General features: G+C 37.7%; 1 protein-coding gene across 1 annotated transcript in view; it reads right to left on the reverse strand.

Annotated features, from left to right (window-relative positions):
* Nucleotides 1–11,384: 11,384 nt before the first annotated feature.
* Nucleotides 11,385–16,377, reverse strand: part of LOC107187167 (HIV Tat-specific factor 1 homolog) — a 130,659-nt gene continuing 125,666 nt past the window's right edge. Inside the window, exons 6-7 of the mRNA XM_015575218.1 lie at nt 12,744–12,880; nt 11,385–11,748 (exon numbers count right to left, since the gene is read on the reverse strand). Coding sequence (XP_015430704.1) covers nt 11,478–11,748; nt 12,744–12,880 — 408 coding nt within the window. The 3' untranslated portion in view covers nt 11,385–11,477. The remainder of the gene's footprint in view (nt 11,749–12,743; nt 12,881–16,377) is intronic.

Genomic DNA, 16,377 nt, shown 5'->3' on the forward strand with positions numbered 1-16,377 from the left:
TCAAAAACATCTATATTAATTGACGACATTACAATTTAGCTGTATTTTTGTGTATTGTTTTTATAATATAAGGTAAGTTTAATTTCTTAAATATTCCTCATGAACAATAGTTAACTAAAAATTATCCAGTGTTAGAACCTTAATGTTGTAATTTCATTTCTACGCAAACAAAAAAGAAAACGTATTTTGCGTATTGTGTCTCTAATAATTTGATCACCCACTGTATTAGCTTGTAGTAAATACAGAAATAAGTACTACAAGACTGTTTGTAAATAACGCATCTATAAACGTAGTCTATAAAAGTGTATCGGTAGCCGCCAGTATGACGATGTAATCCGTTTAAAATATGCTAACGGGCCGATAAAAGTTCAGATTGGCACGCAAACTTCGCGCGCGTGCTGGACTCATCATTTAAATCAATAACTTAAAACCGCACGTATTATGGTATCAACAGCGTTTCGGTTAAAATACAACCAAAGGAACGTTACCACAATGTGAAGAGTAAAATTAACACTCGACGGATATAATTAAATTACTACAATTACCAAAGCTAAAACCGGCTTACTACTTCTAACAAATAGGCTACTGGATCTCCGGTTACTAAATATTTTTCACTGACTTAGACATACAATTTCTACAGAGTCGAAATCACTTTGCAACGAAACAGACATTCCGTAAGACAAAGATTAACGTTACACTTCTTTTTCCAATTTTCTCGAATTTCGTAATCCATATGTCTGAAACCCGGTTGTAGATGTTCAGGTATAAATGTCTCGTTTGACATTATGAATTATCTTATTGACAGAACTGCCCTTAAAGGTAAACAATTATTTAAAATTAATCGTCTTAATAGTAAAAATCCACTTAAATGTTTATACAATTCAGATTGCTATGAGTCCCTGTAATCCCAAGTGCGTATCAGCTCGATCGCTTGAACCGTCATATTAGCAAATTTAGAGAACAAACGACAAATAAATATGTTCATTAGCACCAGCCTCCTCAAAAGCTATATTAATATCACGTCCAGCTTGGGCCACATAATGACAGAATTTAAACTCCTAAAGGAAAACTACACGGATTTCGTCAGTATTCATAGCACAGTTGCAAAGAGAATACCCAAGACCACTCTACATTGTTTAAAACAAAAGGTACACGAACCAGAAGAACACATATAGACACTCAATTTTGTATAAACCATACTACATGTAAACGACACAATCTATAATCCATCCAACCAGACGAGTCAGCAAAAATAACCAAAACATTCACGTGCTAAGCCCAGGGATTGACAGGCAACTGTTTCTGTCCCTGTCCCACCTAAATGGTCATCATCTCACTTTGTTTACAATTACTGACTCGACTCGTTGGATGTGATATTAGGTGAAGCAATCGACACGATTCCGAACGGTCGTTTCATATGTTACGATCTAATGGAAACAATAGGCAGAAGAAAATAAACAATTTCCACTCACCCTGTCGTATTGATGCGTCGCCGTGGCCGCCGAGAAGGATTGAAAAGGCGCCGGCCTGGCCGGGCTGTGGTGGGCCGCATGCGGATTTCCGTGGGGATGGGTGTGCGGGGCCGCATGAGGGTGGGTCGGGTGCGGCGGCGGTGGTGGCCTCTGATAGAGGTAAGGATAATATTGATACATCACCTCGGAACAGCTCATCACCCCGCCCGGGCCCGGCACCCCAGAGCCGGCCTGCCGACTTGCGTACCCGAACGTCGCACCACCCGTTAATACACTATTTTTTCTTTCCACTCTGTCCACTCTCCGCCTCTCGATCGTCTCTCCACGACTCACCCACTTGCCTCTGTTGGCCGTCTACAGATCTCTGAAAATCCCGAGTCGAACCGTGCGCGCCGGAAACTTCGGGGAAGTTCTGTCAGGCTGAACCTTGCATCCTCATCGTGAACGATTCATGAACGAATGTCATGAAATGTCACTTCTCTCTGGGCCAATATTTCGTGTTCAGAAGTTTTAGACTGTTAGTTTCGATCCTTTCGTGTCTATTGTAGATAACTGTTAACGGTTGATAGGTGAGAATGAGGTTGTATCTGTGTTGACTTCTCGACGACTTTAGGCTGGCTTCCGTTGCACAGGTGTCTGACACTCGAATTCGATGTTATGTTTGTTGTGTAGCAGAGTAATGGTTATTCACTTGATTGGTAAGATATTGTCTTGATACTTGATGCAATGGGATTCACGAACGATTTTAAGATACACAAAATAACGGTGTGTTTGCATACAGGAACGACGGTTCTATCGGTTCACTGTCGATCACGATTAACACTGACTAAGGTACAAATAACTTAAACCTCGGATTCGTTGTCAACGGATGAAGATGACAGCACGACACTCTCAGTCAGATGATACAGTAAAAATCAAGTATTTAAGGGAAAACAATAACGAACGTCCCCTCAGACTTTCGTTCGATATTGTTTAGTTTCGTGGAGGTATCGAACGATCTTCAACTTCACAGTATTGCACTTCTGTTTCTCAAACCTGTCCTTGCATTCTCACTAAATTTCTTCAGAATTATCCTACTTGGTCAGCTTCGATCGAAGCTTCCTCGAAATTCAACTATAATACACCACCTCCATACATACATCACTCTAACCACGAGAAGTCCCAGAAAGGGACCAATCGGAGTAACGTGTCACCGTGCCAGGACACTCGTTCGTAATCATCCAAAACACCTCGTCCCACGTCAGAATCACCTAAATTCTCATTATCCCGCGCGCGGAATCAATCTTTCACTCCAATCCACCCGGCCACACACTTCCGTGACACCACGGTACCGTATCAAATGCCGCGGCTTGCCGAAAACGTCCGTGGGCGCACTGTCAAGTTCAAGGGCTCGGTTCCGTCCAAGAAGCTGATCGTAGTGGTATATCTCGTGGGAACACCTGGTCTGCAGGGAGCCTACCCTCGCGGCGAGAGACGTAACCGGACCGTATCGTGGCTGGTGATGTGTCTCTGATGGGCGAACACAGACTGAACCCCCCGGCCTCGTGTCACCCTCACCGTAGACCGGTCCGCCGTCTTTTTCCAACTGCACGGCCGGCGTTGCCTCCGTCTTTTTCGCTTGCCGCGTGTACCTCTCCTTCCCGAGAGCTCGAGGGTCAGGGCCTGCCTCTCCCCCTTTCGTTCACCCCGACTACAGAGGGGCTAGAGCGAAAGGGACCGCCTCCTGGTAGTTCCGCCGTCGGCCAATCACCGGGCGGGAACCGCGCGTCCAATGAGGCGACGTTTGCCGCTCCTACGCCCAGTCGTCTCTGTATTGATCCCACAATGAACCCGACTGCCGTCGCGCGGTATTAAGAAGTTCCTACTCGGGTTAAACCATCCACCTTCCACCATCGCCTCCACCTCCACCTCCACCACCTCCTCCTCCTCCTCCGACTCTAGACGAACCCGATCTCGCTCCCGTTGCGCTCTGCCTCGGCAAGCTACCGCGCGCTCTCTCCCAACTCCTACGTCTGTTTTCTTCCTTCCTCTCTCTCTTCTTCTGCTCTTCGTGCGTGTGGCTCGGTTCGCCACCCTTTCGCCGCTTCCAACCCCAACACTCCGGACGGCCGGAACGAGCCCGCGCGCATAATTAGTCTTAATTAACAGTTTCGCGGTGTTTTGGGAAGCTTAATTTGCCGCGGCCCGGCGAGCCTCGAAGGAGAGACGAACGGTCCCCCGACCGACTTTCCACGGGAATTTTCTCCTGGTAGGCACTGGAAAATCTGGCTGCCTCCTCCCTGCCACTCCCACCCCCCTGCTGAGACTTCCGTTGGCGATCGGTCTGTCGTGAATTGATTTGACAGGGTGAATGAGAACGGGGATTTTCGATCGAACGACGGTGGGACGTTTTTTTCTGGTTGGCCTTGCAAGAGGAATTGAAGACATTTCATGGAAAAACTGAGGATCTCAATTTATGACCATTTTTAGATTAGAACGGATTGTACTGATAAAAAGGAAACTCCGTTGTTTGGTGTAACAAACGGGGAGATACTTCGAAAATCAACCGTGAAATAGAAGAACTTAACAGTGTCCTTGTTATTCAAAACTCAGATTTATCCATTTGAAATAAGTACGATACAATTTCATTAGAAATTCTTTCCTTATCTCTGAAATATAGAATATCGTTGGAAATTCTCTCGTACTTTTATATATTGGTGACTGATAAAATTTTGCTAAAATTAATGTATGAGATGTAAATCTCATAGAAATAATAGGAACAATCCCGTTTTTCGGTAAACTGTATTTAGTGTACACTTTTATCTTCTAAAATCTATAATATAGAATCTCTGTCGCTTTTGTAATTTTGTAATATAATTGTTTTAAGAATTTTCTACAATTGCTTATTTTTGTCCCAATAGTGGGGTGAAGTGAAACCTACGCGGGGCAAAATGAAACTTAAGGCACAAAAGAAATAAGTCAGGGAAAATGAAATATTTTGATTCAAAGCAAGTTTATAAAAAGTACGTTACAACTTTTTTGTGAAAAATAAAAAAAACATTAAGGATATCGAAAATTGAAAAATCCATAAAACAATATAAACTGCTGATTTGTTTTTCTTTTATAAGTACTGACCGTTTTGAAGTTAAACAAATTATAAACTTATTGCAGTCTTTGAAAGGAAACTGTAGTTTTATTCAAAATGTTGAAACTTCAAACTGTTATATCTCATCATGGAAATATCTGACAAAAAAATGTTTCAGACAAAATTTACTTGTTTTTTCTTGTAGAATCTAAATATGTAACGTTTTATAGAGGGTTCCATTTAAAGTTATAAAGGTGCCCCCCCCCCTAAAGGGGAAGGGGGGCCACTTCACGTTTGCATAGTTAGAAAGGCCCTTCAGATTCATGCAATTTAAGACCAAGAACTTTAAAATCGATGGCATAGTTTTCGAGATATTGAGCTGTTAAGAGTTATGTGGGCCACCCTGTATATGAAATTTTTAAATTTTGTATAAATGCTCTAAGCACCTTGCTTAACTAACAGTTTCGAATATGATAGTGACTTATTTTTGTTAGATTGCAGGTTTATGCACTTATAACATGCACGACTATCTGAGACTCAATACTATAAGATGTATAACAAAAATTAAGGAGGGTTTTATTCAGAACCTTACAGGACCGTCTATAATGAGAACAAATTCTTCTTGGATTCGGTAAACTAGTCCAAAAAAATCTATATTTGCATAAACATGTAATACAATTTACTTATGAAAATAGTCGCAACACGACATTGCTAATAGCGTATGCAAAATTATATTTCACCTTGCCCTGGTTTCCTCTACATATTTGTCCACCAAACTTTGACGCCAAACTCAAGATACTCTTTGTAAAAAACAAGTCACTGATATGTTAACACTAGAACTACCAAGCTCGTCAAAATGATTTGTCAATACACTCTTACAACAACGATTAAAATGTCACGACAATACATTTTCTTAGATCCTTTGCACCTTTTATTACGATACGAAAGTGAAGAAATTAGTCAATTTCTAAATTTCTAAATTTTCAAACGTTTTTCACGTTTATCCACCGATCGAAGCAAATATGCGTTTATCGTCAGTAGTACTAGTGTTAAAATAAAACAAAATACCTTTTTCCAGTATATAATAAATAAACAACGCACCTGCCTGACATTGAAGATTTCTCGGTTCCAGTCCCCAATACGTTAACCATCCCAACAAATAAAATCAGTAACAGGTCAAAAAACCGATCGTCGTCGCCCCATACGTCGAGAATCACCAAACCCGTACCCGTCGAACCCGTGAAAATGATACGAGCAAATAGCATCAGGCTCGCAGACACTTGACCGTGGCGAATCGGGTCGTATCTCGTATCCCGGGCGGCTAATCTCGCGTGTAACTCGAGCAGGTCCGTGAAGAATACGCCCCGTGGTGTCGGCTAAATCCAATAACCGTCCGACAAGTGTGACACGAGCCTCTTTTTTTCTTCCTTCTTTCTCCCTTGTCGCACGTTGTGTCCCGGGGGTTAGGACCGTGGACGATCACCATATACAGAGGGCACATCGCACGAGTCCGGCTCGCCGATCAAACGTTTCGCCTTCTACGGCACGGAACAGTCATCCTGCACGTGGCCACTCGACAATACGGGGGGAGGTGCACCCCCGCTGCTAATAGTCCGGGGCATTAAATTTGTCGGTGATATTGCCGAACGGGGTCGCGTCGTCCCCCTTCGGTTTGGCCCCGTTGAATGGGCAGAGGACGTCTGAAATATGCTTCCTCGCGGACTCACCCCAGAGGGATGCGTGCACCCGGACGAATAGTAGACAATGATAGGGGCGAGGGAGAGAGATAGAGGTGGAGACAAGGGTGGTGGACGATGGATCTTGGAACACGGGGTTGCACGACGGTTTTTCGAGTTGGCCCTTTGAATGGTCCTTTCGAGAGGATGCTCCTCTCTCTATGGTGACTGTAGGCGCCCGATCAGCCTTGTAATAACTGACGTAATTTTGGGATCGTCGCGGGACCAAGGTTCGATGAGTTTCCACGCAGGGGTCGGGTTATTAATAGCGCTTTTGTTCCGATTGTGTATTACGAGCGTCCACCACCGTGTTCGCGCGAATGTAGATTTTCATGGAGTATAATTCGCTGAAATTTGAATTAAACGGCGGTGTGTTTTACTTTATTACGGGGGTCCTATTTTTGGGGGATTGAAACGATGGAATTCTTTTAGGAATTTTCGGAGTGTATGGAATGTGTAGAGTATGTCGGTAGATTTTGTTTCTTTTGTTTCATTGAAATTAGGTTCAGACTCCTAAGAAATATATGTTTAATAGTTAATGATGTACTGTTAGAGGTATTTTTTATAAGGGGATGCGCATCGAAATCTGCAGATATATCGAAATGTTGTCTATAAAAATACAGACAAATTTGCTGAAAACTATATTTAAACGTGTGAAAAAAAATTCGTACATATGACCCACTTTTCAGAGGATAAATTCTTTCTTATGAAAACTAAAAATAATATACAGTCTCCTCGGAAGGTTAGTTAACGACCAACCGTATTTAATAGAATATTTCGTTAAAATACTGCTAAAGTAAATGCCGAATAACTAGTGAATCTTCAATAAATGGGAAAAGACACACAAGAGTCTCGACTCACAGCACTACGATGTTCATCATTGTTTCTGAATTAGATGAATTAAAGAAAGCGTTAATTTATCTTTCCGAGGCGACTGTATGTATTACACAGTTCTATTCATATTTAAGTGATCTTATTATAAAAATACATTGGACATTCCAGTATTTTCTTTAATTAAAATAATGAAACCAACATTGACCGAATTATTTTCGCAACACTGTAAAAATTAATTTCCTAATTAAAAAAAGCTGGAAAGTTTTATTGAAAAATGTGAATTGAATACCTGTATACAGTGGCAGTCGCCTCGAGTTGTAATAAATTCAAGAATAGTGCCACGGGGATTCGATTTAAAATGCACTTATTCGACCATTGTGTTAAATATGGAACTTTGAAGTAGTTATTGCATGCCTGCTGTGCAATTTTCCTCAATGTGTAAACGAAGGACGCGAAGGACACTTTAAGGTATTAATTTCCAACGAGAACGGCATACCAGTCGCATACTTTTGTATTCAACGCTTGAATGTTTCATCAGAAATTCATGTCGCCGAGATGCATTCTTTTTTCCCCTAGATATTGCGAATGATAGTAAAATTATTTTTTCTTCGCTTAAACTTCCATTAAAGCAAGAATGTTATTTTCAGTAAAAATTTTAATTTTGGCAAACCCCTAAAAGTTCTACGATTTCATTCGTTCTATTCTTCCAAGAACAATTTACAATACTTTACTTGCAAAATCTGAAATAAAGGTTTGACTTTATCAAGCATAGGATGAATTTAGTTTCTGTACAACTTATCACATTATGAAAAAAATTATTATCTAGAATCATCGAAGATGATTTTTTTATATAAACAAACAGTTTTATTCAGTGATATATTGACCATTTTGCTCCAACACCTTTTCCATCTTTCAGGTAATGAAGTGATACCACGCTCGCAGAACTTGTCCTTATTAACAAAAAACTAAATTAAGTGGTTTTTCATACCTTCATTTGAATCAAAAGTTTTGCCAGTCAAAGAATTTTGCAGCAACCGTAACAGGTAATAATCGAATGGTGCCACATCCGGTGAATATGGTGGATGCGGTAGCACATCCCATCCGAACTCAAACAATTTCTGGAGAGTCACCAAACATGTGTAAGGTCTAGTATTGTCGTGAAGAAACACTACACTTTTTCTGTTCACCAATTCTGGCCTCCTGCTTGATGGAATCATTCAATTTGTCCAATTGGTGGTACTACAAATTCGAATTAATTGTTTGGTTGTTCGATAGGAACTAATAAAAAAAGCAATCCCTTTCCAATCCCACCAAACAGAGAGCATCACCTTCTTTTTTTGATGGATGTCATCTTTCGATGTGCTTAGAGCTGATTCATTACGCCTGCTCCATAATTGCTTACATTTAACATTGTTGTATACAATCCATTTTTCATCATCAGTTATCATTCGCTTCACAAATGGATCGTTTTCCTCGCGTTTCAACAGCATATCGCAGATGGTAATGCGAAGAATCAAATCTCCTTCTTTGAGAACGTGTGCAACCCAAATATCGAGCTTTGAAATGAAACCAAGTCGTTTCAAAGGCTCATAAACGGTTGAATTCGATAAATTCAACCTCCCAGAAATTTCTCGTGTTGTTATCCCATGAATGTCTTCCACTGTCTTTATTGGGTCTTCAACAGCCTTAACTAGCCTTCCAGAACGTGGTGCATCTTTGACATTGAGATTACCAGAACTGAATTTCGAAAATCAATGTTGACACTGGCATTCACTCAACACATTCTCTTCATACATGGCACACAATTTTTTCTTAGCTTGCACTGCATTTTTACCTTCACGGTAATAAAAAAGCAAAACATGCCGAAAATGCTCACTTTGGTGTTCCATTTTTCAGGCGACAAAAAACAAAAACGTTTTAACAGATTCAACAACAATTTGTTTTAAACTGAAGCTCGAAATGTCAGGTGTTAAAATATATAATGATTTTCTAGATTAGAAAGAAATTGTCTTCTTAATAATATGATTAACGACATCTACCTGAAAAAAAAAACGAAATTACTTTCCGAACAACCCGATAGAAAATGGCGTTCCATCGTGAATGGAATGTGCTGTACCCCATTGAGTCGGCCAGAGGCGAAGTAACCGGGGCTTGTAGGTGTGAAAACCCGCTAGAGCGACGCGGAACAATAGATCATTACGAGATTAAGTTTGTCGGAAGGGTTCGCGCGGGAACGGCGGGCAGAAGACGGATCCGCGTTACGCTAGAGCGGACGAGGACAAAAGCGGAGGAATCGGGCAGAAGAAAGAAATTGAAGGAAGACAGAAGATCTCCTGGAATTCTCTAATTTGCTACAAAAAACGCGATTCCGTCGAGCCCTTCTTCTGTGGCCGAACCGCGAAACGGTCGGATGCTGAGGGCCCCGCCGATGGGAAAGACCGGTTCGAAATCTACGATGAAAACCCTTCAAACGGAAGGAATTCCATGTCCCCTCGGGGGGAGGATACTGCGCCTGTACGAAAATTATACGGGACGTTTGTGAACTATGGATGTGAACCGAACCAGTTCGTACGGTGAACGTCGTAAATACACCATCCCTGGAAAAACGAAATATTTGTAGTTTTATGTAACAGACATTCAGCAAATTTCATTTTTTGTTAGCCCTCGGACACCACACTTGTGTGAATTTGCACCAGCGAAACACTATTTCGTTAGTTCGTTTTGAAATTTACTATTTCTTTAAAATAAATTTTTCTTTTTGACTTTGTCAGGCAAATTTAGTCTGAAAGATATTTTACGAGTTCAATTTGCTGTTATTCTGTTCAAGCTGTTAATTATTAACAATTCAAAATTCCAATTCGCACTAGTGTGGTGTTTACGTATGCCGAGGTGGGGCGTGGTTTTTGAGGGTTAATACAAAGTGCTGAGGAAGTATAGTAAAAAGATATATTCTAATGAATTATAGGTATAGTTATTTTAGGTGTAGAACATTGGTATTTCGTGTGTTTTGTAAATATGAAATATTGGGCGTTTTTGCTGGTCAAAGGAAAATTGTACGTTAATGATGTTCCTACGTTTGTGAATAATTTGTTACTATTTTGGAATGGAACTGATGAGAATAATCTTATACTTATGGAGTATAATACATTCGTGTGACAGAGATGGGCAAATTCATTATCTAGATGAACAGTTTCGAATAACGAATAAAAGATAAAAAAAAAGTACTTCGCCACTTTCAATTGATTAAACGTGGAAATTACAATTTTCGTTGTAATAAAATAATAGTTTTTCTTGAATGAGTAGACACTTGGCAAACAATCGTTTAATTTCATTGATTGTTTAGAGGTCAGCATGACGCTCTTAGATACTGTTGCATTTCACCATGTATTCGAATAAAATTGTGCCCAACTCTGTCGTATGTGTCAGTGCCGGAACCTGATTCTGGTTTACAGATAATGGTATATCACGTTTAGAATAACTGACTTCAAATCTAAATCGTGTTAAAAATTTGTCAGACACTACAACGTGTTTTCTTTAGTAATCACCAATTGTAAAGTATGAACAAGCTAAAAACATCGATTATCCAAGTGTGGGATAGTATGGATAAAAATATTTTAAGAACCTGACTAGGAGTATGACGAGGGATAGGAAGTATAGAATATTTAAAGCATGAAAGGTGATATAACAATTATTACATACAAGTTATTAAATGGAACATTAAAGAAAAATCAGTTTATTTAGAACTGATATATTTGTGACACACTATCGAAACAATATTTTTACAGTTATATTTAATGCCCATGTTAATCCACTGTACTTATTACCGAAAACTTACTGTTTTATCATTGAGTGTTCTTAAAACGTAGAAAATAGACATATCTAGGATTGAGCTTATAAAAATGTGGTAAAAATATGTAAAATACACTGTACAGAAGGTCGAATGAAATATACTCTACCTAAAATACAGAAGACCTTTAAGCTGCTTTTTTCTTTTAAGTAATGTGTGTTGTTTTAGCTACAGTCCAAATTACGTTGCTCATTCATTTCAAATCTTCAATTCAATCCTTGCTTACTTATTTCATTCTTACGTAATTTTCTACAATATTCAACATTCTTCTTACAAGAAAAAAAGGGGGAAATAAGTAAACTGGAAAAGTACAAGCAAAATCATATTCATTTATTCTATTCGAGCAACGGCAATGTATTACGACGTAACTAATGCCACAATATCTGGATGTTCAACAAGCATTACAAGCAGTTATCTTGTAACCTGGAAAAAATATTTCTAATTGCGATCGTCAACGTTACTCTTGGTTAGTCTTGTTTAAAAGTTTTTTATTTTGTTATTCTTCTTTACTATTTTCGGATTATCTAATCCGATCCCTCAGAATTTGACGATGATTCTGCTTTTGGTGTCGTTTTAGGCTTTCTCACATTTTTTAGGCGTTGCTCATCAGTGTTTTTCGATTTTTTCGTCGTTTCAGGTAGGTCGGGTACTTTTGTTTCTGACTTTTCCTCACCTGGCTTCTGCTCTTCTCTTCCCTTCTTACGGGACTTTTCTTCTTCCGCTTCCTCTTCGTCGTCAAGATACTTAGACCACTTATCAATTCGGGCTTCAATTTGTTCGTCAGTTTCATTGACCCTAAAAAAAAAAGTTCACATGAGCAAGGTTCTTAATACACTTTAACTTTCCAGTATAAAATACAGTAAAGTAATAATTTGTGATAATTCAAGATGCAAAGAATAAAATTGTATTAAAAAATCGCAAATATAAACATTAGAAATTACAAGCAATAAGAAACATTTAAGTTAATCAAATGTTTCTCAAGTAACTCAATACAATATTCTAAGTACATTGTTAATTGTATTACATATGATGAATCGAATCACAAGGTTGTAAAATAAAGGTTGGCAAAGGGGAATACTACTTATGGTAACAAAGTGCATTGAGAAATATTGTATAATAATTCCAAATCAATTCAATAAATATTCCTCATATAATGATAATAATATGAAAAAGATATGAGAATGTAATTTTAAATATATGTATAATAAATTAATTTTAATAACTTATGCCAATGTAAGGCTATTATATAAACAATACAAAAGATCAGTACTCTTTGTGTCAAACATTATTTTGCAATGGAAATCAAATACAAATAAATCATACATTTCGCTGTTTTTTAGTATGTTTATAAGTTTATCAGCAACTGGTAATATGTATCTCCCTTTTATTTAATAAAGCAAAAATTTATTGTAAGAATTATAAAAGAATTTAGCAATTTGTTTACAAAGAACGAGTGTCTAGCAGCAAGTTTAATAAATTTTTTGGAAATATAAATAACAAAGAACGATAAAGAAATTAATCTCGAACGTAACCAACTTTTTCATAGGATAGAACATTTTCATTAAAAAAATATAAAGAAACTTACAAAGCACACTAAAATATAGTTGAATTCACCAAAAAATAATAAAAACCAACGTTTTTAGATTAAATAAAGTTTAGTATTGCTGGTAAAACAGTGTTATAGACGCAGAGTGCTACGTTCCACAGGAATCGAATTAACCGGCACAGGGTTCAACATCGGTTGAGTTAGCAGACTAGTCGATAAAGAGGGAAAGCAACCGGTAACTTACTTGTATTTCTTCTTCCCATCCCAGATTTCAGCAGATATTTTCCTCTGACTGAACCAACGGCCGTTCAACAGCTGGACACAAGCTTGAGCTTCTGTAGGTTCACGGAATGTCACCTGTGCAACACCTTCTGGATGTCTCTGCAACCATGCAATAGTGGAATTTGAATTTTCAAGATTGGCCGATATCATAGATTTTCAATAAAAATTTTGTATTAATCAGGAATCGCCTTATTTTACTAGAAAGACATATTTATTGTGCAACTTGTTGCATTTATACGACATTTTATCTGGGGCTGTTAATAAAATGGGAATGAAAACATTTAAATAATTTTTAGGAGAAAAGCTAACACAAAATAATTTGCAAAAGCATGAAAATCAATTTCGAGCTGCAGGTATCACGTTATTATTTTTTTTAAATGAAAGCGTCCACATTTTCATCATAAGTACTTATAATGAACTATGCTTCTAATATTTGTTATGAATGAAGAACGGAGTTTGTGTGTGCATAGTATTTTCAATTATTAGAATTTCGATTTTTGTATTTAACTGAAAAGAAAAACTTTAGTCCAGAATGTTAATTCTTGTCCAGGATTTTTTATCTCTCAAACATTTGGTTAATACAAGCGTGAATTTTCGCAAAATTCAAGTTTAGTTATCAATATGCAAAGTTCAATATTTTCGACAATTTTTCAGTGTTCTTTGTAAAAAATATTTAGTGCAATTTTGACGTGGATAACACGATTGCAAAACTTTAACAATATTCTAAGTACAATTCTTCACGAATAAAGCCAATGGTATCAGAGATATACATCCTTTCATGTGTTCATATTGTTTATATTATTTTTTCTCTTTTACAGTCGATTGGAGGTTCTGCTCTTCAGAGTTTAATCTAACACAATTGTTCGTTAAACGTATACAACGTTAGCCCCTTTTACTTTACGCTCGAAATGGGTGCTGATAAGGTGCATAATTAAACAATGGCTTCCGTAATCACGCGAGGATGGATGCTGGTCGTCTTTTCACTTCCATTACGCGCGCTTTGTTGCTCGACGACGCCGAGTCGTCCTCCCGTTTTACGACTTAAAGCTGTTTACGTCGCCCACAGTTCTCCATAACACTTTTCACGTCCCGACTTAAACCGCAATTTATGAGCCTTCGGTTTCAACATTAATTTTACTGTCTGACCCCGGTCACGACACGATATTCTTTGCGCTCCTGCTACGCCGCGACCCATTCGATCGATCAATTTGTTTCTTTGCCTTATCGTAAACTTATTCCACGATATGTATAACACATATACGGTCTGTCACCACTCTGGTTGTACAATCAATAAAAAACCGATTCTGTGTGCAAAAAATAAATCGAAAATGTATTTGGCTGTTACTGACTGGTATATTTGCTTAGGCTTTCATGGATGAACAATAACAGCAACGGTTCCCACTTACGCGTTGTGTGTACAGTAAAAGTACTGAAAAATTTGATGTAACGAATTATAAAAAATAGTGGGTCAATGTGAAATTCGGCTGAACATTCTTATATTTATCTAGATATAAAAATTTTTAATCGATCTTCAATTTTAGTTTTATCAAATTTCATTTAAGTTTTTGGTAAAAACTATTTTATAATAATGAAATCGTTCATCGGACAGGCAGAAGTGATAAATGTTTCTTAGAGCACAATTTCAAACAGAAAAAATTACTTCTCGGAATTCTAGCTGTTAATAATATTGGTACAAATGTACCTGTTTCGTCAACAAACGTACAAAATCTTACTTAAACGAATGTAATTATTTTAGAAAAATTACTGTGCTTTCATACAAAATAAAGCTGGACTAAAAACACTGACCAGAAACTATTATAATGAATTCTGCAATATTAAGTGGCGTTCAAAAATTTGCCATTTTATATACAATAACGTAATAGTATAATACACATTTACATACAGTTTCGTTTCCGAAATAATAAATTCGAGAGATTTGTGAAGTTTTTTCAAATATTGCGGATATTGTGTACAACTATTGCTCACTATTTCTACAGACCAAATATGTTAATGACTGTACGATATTTACTATTTTATATTTCTCTTATTAGCTCCCTGTCGTCTCAATTTATATCGAATAATCATCAGAAACAGATAATATCACATCGATATACCGATGCTTATAAATATTAAAATAAGTGGATATAATCGGTAATGAACAGACACACAAGCCAGGCGATGTATAACTGCAGGAATAGTCGTTGAAAGTTTAAAAAATATTATTGTATACCCTCGACTTATTTACTCCCCCTCATGTTATTGAAATTTTAATATTCCGTGCCTTTAAAATAACCCGAAAGAAATGAATATGTATATTGCGACAATGGCAGCAGTTCAATGTTTGAATCGTGAGTTTTCAGTTTTCCTGAATTCTCGGTAGTTGAATTTATTAAAATTCTCTAAATTAAGAAACTATGAAAATTATACCTAAAACTGTTTATTATGCTTACAATTTTTAACAGATGATTAGAAAATGTTTTGTATGTCTTCGATTTTCGAGAGAATGAAAAAATGAATTAAAACATTTATAATTGCGCGAATTATTAATGTTATTAGCAACTTTTCTTATTCTGTTCACATTTTATGTTATAAATTAGTGTTCTTCAGGAAATCAAGTATTTTTTCTACGAATACATAGTTACTAGTTCTTTCAGCTCTTTGTTTATTCCTGAGGTCGAACTCGGTCTTTCAAATATTTAACATTCTAATAATATATATTCTATAATGGACTGAGTTTCACATTGATATTTTACATCCATGCGGACTTGTTTGTTCTATAATATTATATAACTGTAACTCATTTTTCTGTGGTCTATTCTTAGTTTTATGACTACAATTTGTTACTTTCCACCACGATTAATCCTACGAAATGTCTCATATGATACAACTCGTTAACATTCATGCAATGACTTACAGAACAGGACAAAAGCAAATCAAAAGGAAAAAATTGATAAAATACTTACTGAAAGAAGCAATTACTAAAAAATGTCACTCCATCGTTCATCATAAATAAACATACAATGCACTCGTACACAGACGCAATCTGTCAAATAAAACATCCACGCTAAAAAAAAAAACGAAAATCGAAATAAAAGAAATACTAGAAATTTTTCCATTTCCTATTAATCGAAAAAAAAATTTCGATTACGATCGTGCGAGCGCGTTTCGTTCTCGAAGCGTTAAAAAAAACGAGAACGGAAAAAATCCGATAAACAAGGGAAACCGCCAAAAATAAAACGAACCAGAGGAGAAATTACGACAAAATGATATTCCCTGAATCGCCATGGGGCCAGGAAGTGCCGTAAAACGCTTCGACCGTGGCCATCGAGGGTCCTTTGAGCATTTTTTTTTTCCTTTTTTTCGACCTAGCGACCTGTGACCTCTCCCGTGTTACACGCGTTCCGAAAAACGGCCGGGAAAATACGGCACGGGACACGACACTCCCGGAATGGCTGCAGCGCAAAAATTTCCTTTTTCGTGCGGCGTTATCGCTTTTGATCTCGGCGCGACGTTTCTCGCGGCGAGCGCGATCAAGGGGGCCCCGTAGACGACGGAATTCACTTTGACATTGAATGGATTCACGGTTGAGACCCGTC

The sequence above is a fragment of the Dufourea novaeangliae genome, unplaced genomic scaffold, assembly GCF_001272555.1.
Source record: "Dufourea novaeangliae isolate 0120121106 unplaced genomic scaffold, ASM127255v1 scaffold2, whole genome shotgun sequence".
Lineage (NCBI taxonomy): Eukaryota > Metazoa > Arthropoda > Insecta > Hymenoptera > Halictidae > Dufourea > Dufourea novaeangliae.